This window comes from Equus caballus, chromosome 9, assembly GCF_041296265.1.
Source record: "Equus caballus isolate H_3958 breed thoroughbred chromosome 9, TB-T2T, whole genome shotgun sequence".
In the NCBI taxonomy this organism is placed as follows: domain Eukaryota; kingdom Metazoa; phylum Chordata; class Mammalia; order Perissodactyla; family Equidae; genus Equus; species Equus caballus.
The window spans coordinates 28,607,615-28,621,143 of NC_091692.1; the positions used below are offsets into that span (position 1 = coordinate 28,607,615).

General features: G+C 39.3%; 1 protein-coding gene across 14 annotated transcripts in view; it reads right to left on the reverse strand.

Annotated features, from left to right (window-relative positions):
• Positions 1-13,529, reverse strand: part of RP1 (RP1 axonemal microtubule associated) — a 439,962-nt gene that overhangs the window by 13,035 nt on the left and 413,398 nt on the right. For all 14 annotated transcript variants that reach the window (XM_070222217.1, XM_070222225.1, XM_070222220.1 and 11 more), the window contains one exon: positions 1,683-1,837. In XM_070222217.1, coding sequence (XP_070078318.1) covers positions 1,683-1,837 — 155 coding nt within the window. The remainder of the gene's footprint in view (positions 1-1,682; positions 1,838-13,529) is intronic.

Sequence of the window (13,529 nt, forward strand, 5' to 3'; positions counted from 1 at the left end):
GAGATGGATGGTGGTGATGGTTGTACAACAATGTGAATGTACTCAATGCTAATGAATTAATGAATTGTACATTTAAAAATGGTTAAGATGGTGAATTTCAGGTCATGTTGATGACAATTAAAATTGTTTTTAAATTTTAGGCTACTTTCAAGATCATGAAGATTTTCTGTTATGTTATCTTCTAGGTATTTTATTCTTTTACCTTTCATATTTAGACCTAAATTTGCATGGAATTGATTTTTGGGTTTAGTGTAAAATAGGACTTATGATTTCTTATTTTCTATAGTGATATCCAATTTATTCTCAGAATTTATTAAAAAGACTCTCCTTTCCCTGATGCTGCACATCAGAATATGTGGCTCTTTATCTGGCTTTACTATGTTTCTTTGCTGTATTTGTCTTGCCTTGTACCAATTAATGCTGTCTTAATTACCTTGACTTCACAATAAATCTCGCTAACTGGTAGTATAAACCCTCCAACTTGTTTTTCTCAAGATTAATAATTTTCAAGATTATTTTGGGTGTATTTGACTCTGCATTTCTACATACATTTTAGAATTAGATTGCCAATTTCCATAAAAAAATGTTTATGGGATTTTGATTGGTATTGCATTGAAACTGCAGATCAATGAGGAAAGAAGTGAGAATTTTATAATACTGTGTCTTCCAATCCAGGAACATAGTATATCTCTATTAATTTATGTCTTTTTAAATTTTTCCAGTAATATTTTGTAATTTTCCATGTAGAGGTCTTGCTTTGGCTACCATGGTGCCTGTTGTGGAATGGGCCCATGGATGGAATAAGCATGATGACAGGGATGGAGACTCTGCACATGGCCCTAGAACATGTGGTCCCTCCCCCTAGGCAGCTTCAGCCGCTTCTGCTTTTGGTGCCCAGTCTGTCAGCTGAGGTCCTGGAGGGGTCCAGTCCCTGCTGCCAACAGCAATGACCTCTAGAATACACACTTATATTGGCCTTTCCTCTTTCCTTCTGTCCTTCTCTACATTCCTTCACCGTGCTTCCTGGGATCATCATTAACCACTTGCAGGACATGCCACAGCTTCTGCCTTGGGAGAACTCACAGGAAGGTCATACTTTCTGAGTGGGAGGCCTGTCTTTACTGCTGGGCCCAGATTGAACCCAGTCCCATGAGACCTCCTAAATCTCTGCACAGCGTCTTAGGCTCTCCACTGCCACTTCTGGCTCCTTGCTTCCAAACTTCTACTTACAAAGGGCAGAAAGCTATACTGAACATCAGGTTCTCTTCTGCACTTCCTTGCTCTCCAGGATCTTGGGATTCTCCAACTCCACCTGCCTTAGCAGCTCTCCAATGCTTTTAAAACCAATTTTAAAAGATATTTATCAAACGTTTCTGGTTGTCTTCAAGATGGTCATTTTGTTACAGGCTAGACTGCCCTAATTGGAAGCAGAATCTTTGTTGTTTTGTTTCTGTTTCTGTTTTTGATAGAAGAAGAAACTGGGAGTTACTCATGGCTGCATTGTTCCTGGTTAAGTCCCACCTCGATTCAACTCCAGAATAATGAGATGCACACCAAGAAGCGACCATACCTCCCTGTACTTCCTAACTGGTATCAAATGAGGATTTTCTGTTGGTGTCTTTTTAGCTAAAGAAATTAGAGGAAACATGGTACGTAAGAATTGATAAGGATTTTTCTATTACCTGTCCACGCTGGAACTTGACTTTGTTATTTTTGGATTGATGAAGTCTTCGATTCCCCGAATCTCCTCTGGTGCCAATGAGGTTGATAAATACGTTAGATTCTGTCTCTGCACCAGGCTTCCTGCCAGTGTATACGTAGATCTCATAAGCCACCACTGAAATGTCAGAAATCTGATATTATCTTTCTCATTTTTACTTTCTCTTTAAAAGTATTAGATACCCTGGAAGGAAATCAGAATATTCTTCAATCTAGTTGACATGAGTATCTCTATGTTACTTGGCCTCAGCTCTTTTTCTTATCTGACCCCTATTCAGACATTCTCTGAGTTCTTTCATGTTTACCTCATACATACAGACTCTCGGCTATTCCCAGAACTCCTGTCTCAAAATAATTATTGTTAACAAGTATGCACTTTCATTAACCACTACACTTTCACAGTTATTATGAGAAGTATTAAAAAAAAAAACTTTCCTCTCTCTTAATTAGATGAAAGTGGTAATTTTTCCCCCTGAAGTTTGGCTGTTCTAATCACAACTGGTCACTCATGCTGCTACTTCATGGAGATTACTATTCCAATAATGGAGATTTTTAATAGCCCTTTTGAGAGAGAAAAAATACAAAGATCCTAGAAAGATGAAAATTTAAATATAATTTTTAAAAAAGAGCCCAGTGAGATACCAGCAAATGATAATCCACTATATTTGACCTTAGAATTAAGGCAATTTCTGAGACACTGGTAGAAGCCACTAATTAGAAAAGAGATTATTCTTGCTGATACTACTAATATGAATAATATCTTGGATACAAGGAGTACCTTTTATTTCCAGTCCTAGAACTCTTTACAAATCATACTCTGTGCAATTGAATGGTGTATTTATAGAAATTCACATTAACATTTTCCAAAGAACTCAGACATGAAAATCCAACAAGTAAGAAAACAAGGTAAGTGAGAAACATTGCCTGTTTCCATCATGCCTGACCTTTAAAAAGACAAATGTGGTATATTGGGAAATGGTGTAAGCAGAAAAGATAAATCAGTTTCTTCGTACAGTCTTACATATTCCAAAATACTCTAGAATGAGACCCAGCTGAACTTAAGCAGAAAATTAGAGGACTTCTCATGTATTTAGGACAACCAAAGAGATCTTTCAAACTACCTATAAAGAAGATTTGGCTAACCTTTACAACCTGCATAACTGTCTAAATGGATTAAGCCAAAACTTATGCTAGAATTCTTCATGAAAATAAGTATGTGGACAAGCATGATTGGAAGTCTGTATAGGGAAATCATGCTTCTGTTTACTGAAAATATTTTCTTAATTTCAGATGGAGTAAACTTGTGTACAAGTTTTTTAAAAAAAATTAGGACATTTAAAGTATTAAAACACATATAAAGTAAAAAAAATGATTGTTAAAAATTTTAAGAAGTACATATCAAAAATTATTTAGAACAGAGACTATATATTTATAGCACAAAGAACAGCATTCGGGGATCCCCCAATCACTGTACACGCCCTATGATCAAGGCATGCACCCTGCCTGCCACCTGCACTCACTTCAAATGCTTCTCAACATTGTGTTTCCAGAAGCTGCTATAAATTAAGTTTTATACACACACGCCAAAAACCAAAAAAAAAAAAAAAAAACTTACTTCTCACCTCAAATTCAAAGAAAGAGAAGTGAATGTACCAGAAATTTAGAACAAAGTGGTTATCATAGTTGAGCACTAAAGTTTATTCTCAAACCACATCGAAAAGTCACATAATTTAAATTGGAAGTTGAAAGAAAACATATCCTTCCAGAAGAAACAGCCATTTTGCTGAGATCTGTGACACTGACTCCACTTTAATAGTGTGAGATCACACAATTCACTAAGCATTTGCTGTAGCTCTGCAACAAAAGCACGCAGATTCTTTTTTAAAATGCTAAAGTCATAACAATAGATTCTAACTCCAGAATTTTTCATAATCCCCAAGGCAATATAAATTTTTTCCTTCTCTAGCAACACAAAGGGAGAATTGAAAGAATACTTAGTTAACTTGTTGCTTAGACCCGTCCTAAAATACCACGTGTTTTAAAGGCGACTTAGGAGGCGAAGGTCTCAGCGAATCCTTTGCTCAGTCTTCTCAGGCAGGAAAGTCAGGGCTCAGCGCTGTGATTTAAAGGCAGGGCCACATGTTCTAGCTAACAGACATGCATTCTGTTGTAAAAATGTAGAAGGCTAACAAATTATCTTTACTACAAGAAAGGGACCCCCCCACACACAAGGAGGTGAACTCCTGAGGGAATCCAATAGTAAATTTAAAAGTGAGTTAGAAAACAGCTTACCACTAGCTTGAATACTTGAAAAATACAGGGCTAGGTTTCTAGATATTGATGCTGTACAGAATGGAAGAGATCATTTTATTTGAACGTATCAAAGACAAGTATAACTAATCAATCATTCTGACTACAAATATCCACTCTACAGCACCAGATTTTAAGTAGTTATTAATATATTTATCATGTGATTTAGCTAAAAGTATCTGAAAGAGTTAACTTGGTTTAGATTATCCATATATGTTGGACTTTTTTGCCAACATTTTTAAAATGTTTTCCTTACCATAGTTGATGCTAAATTTTTCTTTCTGAGAATTAGTCAGTCGCCTCAGCTGCTTATGAAAGCCTTACTCACTCTGACAAAGTCGGCCACAAGCACAGAATAAAATGTTTGTCTTCCTATTTGCCACAATTGTCATCCAATTCATTTGATAGCTAAACTATACATTTTCATCATTTGGGGGGCATTATTTTTCTCTTCTGTTCTCAATGTCATCATCTTAAACACTCTCATCCTTATATTTACCTATATTTATTGTCATTTCAACAATTTCCCAGTCTCTCAAAGAATGCATAACACATGCATCATTGTCAAGGCTCAGCATTCTTTGGGCTTATAAACTTGTGACCTTCGTAAGGTTCAACATCATCTTATTAGTGACACAAAAATCTTTCAAATTTTCACCTGCAGGGTTTTTTTTCAAACATCATTTTAGGCCAGAGACTGTGCCAAGAGTTTCTTAATGATGATTTATCAACATCAACTCCAAGCATTAACATCTCCATAAACAGTAGCCTTAAGATTTCCTTTCAAGAAATCATGGATTCTTCAGCCTCTGCTTACTGCAGCAAGCATAGAGTTAAAATACACATATTTGTTCTTTGTGTGGACATATATAATCCCTCAGTCACAAGGATATATTAAAAATGTCACATGGCTGGGGAGGGGGCCTAAATAAATTCCTCAAATAAGCTTTTTCTCTGGAAATTTAGGAGAAGGAAACCAAAGCCATGGTAGGATGTGTGTTTCCTTCAGCAGAAGTTAAGGAGGAAGCGATACCTAGAGACGAAGTAGAATGAGCCACCTCAGAATGGCCAAACAGAGCAGATGGTGGCCCTCACACCAGGCGTCCTCTCCACATATGAGGGTGACATCCAGGAACTAAGGTATCCATGTGGAATAGGAAAAGGAGCAGAATAAGAATAATTCTGAATTGACCAGTTTTTGACCAAAAGAAACTGTCTTATATTGGAAGTGACTGAGCTTATTTTGAGTTAAAATGATTAAGATTTCTATCATCAGTGGAAATAGGGGCTTGGATTATTTATTTATTATTTTTTAAGGTTTTATTTTTCCCTTTTCTCCCCAAAGCCTCCCGGTACATAGTTGTATATTTTAGTTGTGGGTCCTTCTAGTTGTGGCATGTGGGACACTGCCTCAGTGTGGCCTGATGGGCGGTGCCATGTCTGCGCCCAGGAATCGACCCGGTGAAACCCTGGGCCACCGCAGCAGAGTGCGCGAACCAAACCAGTCGGCCACAGGGCCGGCCTGGAGCTTGGATTATTTTTAAGTCAAGTTTGTCGAAACATGATTTACATGTAGCAAAATTCACTCATTTAAGTTATAAGGTTTTGATGAGTTTTGACAAGTGTTTACAAGTCCTATAATTACCAGTACAATCAAGATAGAGAATAATTCCATCACCCCAAAAAGTTTCCTCTTGAGGGCTGTGATTTTAATCACTTATAGAGAATTTTTAAAAAGTTATATTTCTGCACCCCTCAAAGTTACGATTGTGAAGATTCAAATCCATCACATAATGATAAAATCAATGCAGATGTAGTAATAACCTCAATGACATCTAGAAAGATTGTCTCATACATATTACCTGCCTGATTTTTGAATGAACATATAAAGGAAGTGAATTCAATTAACTGTTTATAAAATATATCAAATTTAGTACAGTTCTGTGATTTTCATCTGAATTCCCTTTGAAGGATTGCCTCCAAATATCTTCTTGTGCCGAGAAGTTTCTCCTTCCTTTGGTGGCCCATTTCTTGATTTCCCAAAGCATCAGATATGTGATGATGAGGGCCTTTTCACAAAGCTGGCTGGAATAGAGTGTTTTAAATATTTAGCCATCAGAAGTTTATTTGCAGAACTGAATTGAGTCCTTCACCATCAGACTTATATGTGTTTCTATACATTCAAATGAGGAAGGGCAAGTGTACGTTTCAGGAGGAAAGGACCACCACTAACTGAGTCTAAGAAGTGAAGATTGAACTTAAGAAGTACCAATGGCCAAATAAAGTCAGCCCAAGAAGCAGATATAGAAAGTAGCAGGCTGCTGCCTTATCCCACAGTCTGCCATTCGTCAGTATTAGAACGTTATAATAAATTAGCAACCAGAAAATGTTCCTCCTACTTTTAGGAAGCTATTGCCAGAGAAACACGCTAAAGGGAAGCAATCTTCTCAATTTAAGATAATTTTGAAGAAATCATGAAAAATTATTTCATAATTCTTTTATTCAATTCACCGGAAACTATCTATGATACATGAAGCAATGGCTGTGTTTGCAGGATTGTCTGTAGTCCAAGCCATCGTTCACCCTCAATCTGAGCATACTCCTGCAGGAGTGCACTTATCTTTGTTGGGGACATCTTGGTCCCCCTCTCCTAAACCTCACATGTTATGAGTGTCTGGCTCATGTCTTTCAGTTTCCAACCCCTAGCTCTTGGCACATGTAAATGTTTACTGAATAATACTGAATAAATGAATGATTATCAAGCCACCTATCAATCAAAAAGTGTTGTGTACTGCTCTCTGCTGGTCGCCCAAAGAATTGCTGACCTATGAATCATATAAAACATGCTGTGGCTGCTCTTCACCCAGAACTGTGCCTGAAACCAAGACTATGTTCCCAGGTTCTTCCTGTTCCCAACTTTGCTCTTATACTTCAGTTTATTTCAGGGTCCACCTGACTTCTGGCCCTATTGGCTTTGTCTCCTAATCTTAGATCTATATATGCCAGAAGGAGTCGACAATAGAATCTGGCTTCCCAGACTTTGCGCTCTCTATGGAGCACCATTCACCAGTCTTGAGGAGTGACTAAAGAAAGGAAGAGGGCAAGGGAGCTAGCATTGTTAAGCCTTTCATGCCAGATGTGCTAGGAGCTCCTCCAAAGTGAGCTTATTTTAAATGCCTCCTCATCTTCTTTACGCAGTATGGTCAGTGGTATTGTTCTCTTTTGGTCCAATGCATCCAAGAATTCTCAATCTGCTGCAAAAAAATTCTCCACTTACCAAATAAATAGAGTCACATAAAAATATCATTCTCCCAGCTGTGTCTCTAATGTTGCAGACCTCCACTCTCTTCCCAGGGTACACTGTTCAAATTGTCATTGGGAAATGGCCTATGAGACTTACCCTACAGAGATGTGCCCCCGTGCAAATGTGTTTAAGTGGACACACACACACGTACACATACACACAACTCCATGCCCCTAGTTGGGGGCAAACACATTAATACTCCAGTGAGACTCATGCAACCTTAAATTATGCATAGTGGATGGATTCTCCATCCAGCCCTTCCAAATATTTGGCTCTCTAATATAGACATGGTGGTACCAAAGGGTCTCTGGGCCAGCCAGTCTCCAAACTCTCTCCAGCTGGAAAATGACCCTGGCACCATGATCTCTCAGTTCCCTTTCCTCCATCCTGGGAGACAAACTCTCAAAACATCTCAGGTCCTACCAACCTTGGGTGGCATAAACAAATAATCAGAAAGTCTAAGGAAAAGGCTAGAAGGCCATGAAATTTGTATTTGTGCCCCCAACCCTGTCAAAGTACACACAACATTTTTAGCAAATGTAAGTTTTTTGTTTTTATTTTGTTTTTTCCTGAATACTTGCCCAATAGAAAAAAGAAATGTAATTGCTTATGTTTGGGGGACTTCCCTAACGCCATGTTTTCAGTCCTGATGCTCAAGTGTTCCTGGGTAATATGGGAAGACTCTTCCCTGCCAAGGCCTTATGCAGCCAGCCGCAGGTAAGCCAGCTCCTCCCCGCACACGGTGCCTGAGACGCTGGCAAGCACTGACGGCTGCCCTACCTCGTCAGGAGTGCAAGCATTGGAGCCAGAACCTGGGGAGTTTGACGGGCAGCACAACTGAACTTCCCCAAGACAAACCCCTCAGTTGAATCTTTAATTGGACTTAACTAATGGACTGTTTTAGTGCTTTCTCTCAGGTCACCAAGAATTAAGCTTCCTCAGCACTCATCGTGGTGTGATTATGTTGATATAAACTGCCCCAAGAAATCAGATCTCAGAAACAGATGGTAAATGAGATTCAGCATTAAACATGTGCAGACACTTCAGTCTGCACTGAAGGTTTGTGATCCAAGACCATATATGTTGGTGGTTTGAGGTGGAATCTTCATACGTCCCTTAGTTGAAAATGTTTACCTTATTGCTGAAAAAGAAGTACCTTTGAGCTACAAAAGGAAGTGCCTGGTAGGGAAGGAAGTGGAATTTCTTGGTATTTTGTAGAAGGTCATGAGGAAGGTCCCTTGGACCAGAGTCCTGACCAAAGGTGAAGGAGCTGGCCACGCAGAGGCCTAGGGGAGGCATCGGACAGCAGAGAGGACAGAGGGCAGTGGCCTGAGGGCTGAGGGGAAAGCTCACTGGGTGTCATCATGGAGCACTGAGGCTGGAGCTGAGGGAGAGTGAGCAGCCTTGTAGGAGGTTGTGATGAATTTTACTTTTAGTAAGGTGGGAGAACTCTGAAGGCTTGTAAGCAAAGGAGTGACATAATCTGATTAGAGAGGGTCATTCAGGCTGTGCGGTTGAGAATAGCCTGTCCTATCCTGAGGTTTGTGTTTGCCCTTCCATCATAACAGCAGCTAAATGCTATAAAGGAAGCAGGAGGGAAAGGCAAGTTGAAGGGAGAGGACAAAGGAATTAATTTAGTGCGTGCTGAGTGCCTTCAATGTGACATATACTGTATTCCACACCTTCTCATGATCTCCTGACACCCCATGGGGTGATCTATTTCTGGTTTTCCTGGAATCGTCCTGATTGACATCTGTTGTTCTTGTGTCTGTATTAACAGAGTTTTCTCCTCTCTCAAAAATGTCCCGGTTCAGATGGTGAATTATATGGTGATCACTCGAGAAACAGGTATTAAATGCCCCATTTCACAGACAAACTAACTGAGACTGAGAAAACCTATGCCACTTGCCCCAATTCACAAAGCTGGTGCCTGAGACCAGGATTTGAAGCCAGACTCTGCTTCTCTGAGTTTCAGTTGTCTCATCAAAGACCACATTTTTCCCATCAAACGTGGGTATTATGATAAAGGATAAAGCATTAAAGAAAGTTTGCTTGTTCTTTTTAAACTTATCTTAGCCCAGCTATTATCTAAAACTTGCTGTAGGTTGTCAAAAAGTTGTTCTTTTTAAACTTATCTTAGCCCAGCTATTATCTAAAACTTGCTGTAGGTTGTCAAAAAGTGTTTAGAAAGACATTTTTGTGGCTAAAGTCTGATAAATACAAATACTTTGAAGCAGAAACATTTTTAATATGATGGTACTGGCTTACATTCTCATATAGTTATTTCTTAATTTGAAGGAAACCACTCAGCACACCTCCCGTGTGCTTGCCAAAACCTAGCAGCAAACATTTCTTCATCCACAGATGTGGCCCCAAACCTCACCTCCTGTTATCATCCATCTCTCCTGAAGAAAGCCTGGAGCCAGAAGTTGTGAGCCACTGTGAGCTGAGTCAGCATTCTTATCAGCTCTGGGCATCCCTGCCAGACCATTAACTAAAGCTTCCTAAGGACAACCAACCAAGGGCAATCAGCAGCTCCTGGTGCCTCTCCCCACGAACATGGCAGAAGGTGAACAAATAGGAGGAGGTGTGGAGGTTGTGTGTGTGAACAAGCTTGACTTGTCAGTGCTAGTCTCTGGAGGAGATTGCTCTGATCCCACCAGAAATCTAGCTCAGCCCCCAAAGAGTAATGATTTATAGACTAATAGTCTTAAAAATCCTTTTCTTTTTAAACCTTTCCAGTAATCTTTTGAAAAGAAGAGGAAAAGTCACAAAATTAATTGGCTCAGAGTGTAAGTGCCAACCGCAAGGAAATGCATTCTTTTTGTGCTACTAAATTAAAAAAATATATAACTCTCCAGTGTGTCTCTAGGTCTCTGTCCAGCCGGGCAACACTAAGCATTAATTGCTCCATTTAAAAAAATTCCTTCGCATCATTCTCTGTGTTCTTTCCTGGGTTGGCTTTAGAGTGTTTTGACAGACGGACAGACAATCCCAAAATATTGAAGATCAACTCTTCCTTACTTCTCCTCTCAAACTCAAACCGGAGAAGCAATAATTCAGTGGTGTGCATCTGCTATGGCTTCCCTTGATGTCACAGGAATAGTAAATGAACCTCTTGCTGGCACCAAGAATGACTTTCAGAGTCATACGCATCAGATCCAAACTGCTCACCAGTAAGTTTTGATCCCTAGTTAATGCTTAAACATTGAGATATCATTATTTTTTCATTTTCTTATTTTAATGATTTTCTCCTAAATGAGCAAGTATCCAATCTGGGAAAGGGGCAGCTGGATTGATTTTCATCCAGCTGAGAAAAATGAGAAGACTGGATCAGATTAGCTCTAGATATCATGTGTCACATTATATTGTTTTGTAGGAGAAAATGCCTTAAGAAATGGTTGGTGTGCTTCAGCTAAGAAATTAGCACTTTAAATAAGAAATGTTAATGGATAGAATTTGATGAGCTAGTTTGGGAAAATGATGAACAGAGAAACGCAAAGGAGACACGCTAAGCCTTTACTGCTCCTCAAGTTAAGTGAACTCAGAATCAATAGTTCATTTAAAGTACAATGGAGTTTCTTTTGTATCTTGGATTTTTTAAAAACCCACACAACTACCTTCCACATGTTTTTTTTGCATGTAACAAATTGTTCATATGTCAAGTAGGAGGCAATTGGAAGAAACACAAAATAGTTGTCGAATAGAGTTTAAATAAAGTTCATTTTAAAATAATGCAGCCTTTTGAAATACTACAAGTTGAGAAATAACTAATACAGCAGGTGAATAAGATTTCTTCTGTTTGTTATTGGTACCATGGATTTCAAAACTCTTTTATATATCATTTTTAAAGAGCAGAATGGATTCTGCACAGATGTTGGCAACTGGGTGAATAACACAGATAGGTCCCAGGACATGCAGGGTACAAACCAAGCTTCTAAATTTCTTAGGACTCTTCTGTCTTTTCCACTTCAAAGTCTTCTGGACATCTGTGGACACTACTGCTACCCTCACATGACTGTAGGACTACTAAAATTCTTAGGATCTGGAATTTTATGTATTTAATGAGATTTTATCTAATAAATTGCTTTTGCAAACTATAGAAATACATACAAATATAAAGAATTAGTATTATAAAATATTTCTTCATTCATTAAGCTGGTCTTATCCTAAGTCTTTCTTGCCATATCTGAATTAATCAACAAATATTTCTGTGGCACACAGCCCATGTGTTCTGTGCCATGTGTCATTCTAACAGGAATTGAGAATATATAAAATGGAGCCCCTGCCGAAAGATTAGGCTAATCAATACTAAGTCATTGTAGAAAGACTAGACTCTCCATGGATGTTTAAAGGAAACGGGCTGAAGTGGAGGGGCAGGGATGATGACTTCAATTTGGGATGTGGTGGGTTCAAAGCATCAGAGCATCAAAGAGCTGTGGAGCGAAGCCTTCGAAAAGAGCTTGAAGAGAACCGAAGAGAGGGCAGAAAGAGGGGAGTCCTGACATTGGAGATGATAACTGAAGCTGTGCAAACTGAACAACTGCTGGAGAACAGGAGCCCTGTCTGAATCTCCTTTATTTCTTCTGATGTTGCTTACTCCTGGACACCGTAGGCACCAAATACCTATTTGTAGACATGTGTTTAACCTTATTTATGTGGAATGGTTGAATGAATAGACCAATGACTGGATATTAAAGACGACAAGGTGGTGAATCATCTAATGGAATACTGGGGCTCTAGGCGAGAAAGAGGACAGGGCTGAAGATGAAGAAGTGCTCCTCCTCTGTGTAGAGTTAACAATAGAAGTTATGGAGGAGTACAGAAGAGCAGGGAAGGGTCAAGCATTTATACCCTCATGCTCAAGGGAAGAGGACCACATGGAGCCAGTGATAGAGATACAAAAAGTGGAGGAAACAGTGAAGAACTAGGTTGGTATCATGTGCTGAGGCCAGGGTTGGGGAAATATTTAATAAAATTGTTTGGAATAGCCTGCACTTATTGCATGATTACTATGTGCCAGGAACAAAGTACTGTGAGTACATTATCCTAAAGACTAAGTGCATTATCTCATGTTCTCAAAACAATCTTATGACATTGGCACTATTTTTATCCCCATTTTGTAGATGAGGCAATGTTGGTTAAGGGCGGCTACATAGCTTGCCGTGGGGGACACCAGCTAAACACATCACCAAGCCAAGACTAACCCAGTGTGTCTGGCTCTAGAAATCTTTGCCTTTTCAAATGAGGGATCAGCAGTGCCAGTCACAGTAGGGAGAGCTAGGACACTGAGGCCACACACACACACACACACACTCAGTTATTTAATTTGGAAGAAAGAGGCCACTGGTATTCATTGAGAGAGATCATTTTCACTACAGTGATGGAGGCAAAAACAAGGTGGTTATCAGAGATACAGGAAATGGATGGAGAGGAAATTAAGGCAACATGTAAGTTCAATTTTCAGCAAAAATCAAAACCAAAAACTTAAGGGGATTTAGGTGCACCTAAGTTCCTGATTGCTGATATTAACAAATATCACAGTAGAGCCAAGAAGAAAGTCACATTTAAATGGCTAGCAAAAAGGTTTACAGAAAGATGAATCGACACATACATACATCTCTGTATATAATTTTCACCTTTTTTTTTTTTTACGATTGGCACCTGGGCTAACAACTGTTGCCAATCTTCCTTTTTTTTTTTTAAGGATTGGCACCTGGGCTAACAACTGTTGCCAACCTTTTTTTTTTTTTTTTCCTGCTTTATCTCCCCAACCGCCCCCGTACACAGTTGTATGTCTTAGTTGCAGATACTTCTAGTTGTGGGATGTGGGACGCGGCCTCAACGTGGCCTGACGAGCAGTGCCATGTCCACGCCCAGGATCCGAACCCTGGGCCGCCGCAGCGGAGCGTGCGAACTTAACCACTCAGCCATGGAGTCGGCCCCTAATTTTCACTTTTGAACAGCTATACAAGTGTTAGTCCTAAAGCCTGATATGCTAAATCAGGAGTAAGCAAACCACGGCTGTGGGTCAAATCTGCCAGCACCTGTTTTTGTACAGTCCAGGAGCTGAGAATGCATTTTACTTTTAACAGTTAAAAAATCCAAAAGCAGAATACTGTTTCTTGACAGATGAAATTCCAGTTTCACTGTCCACAAATAAAGTTTTACTGAGACACAAACATGCCATAGATTG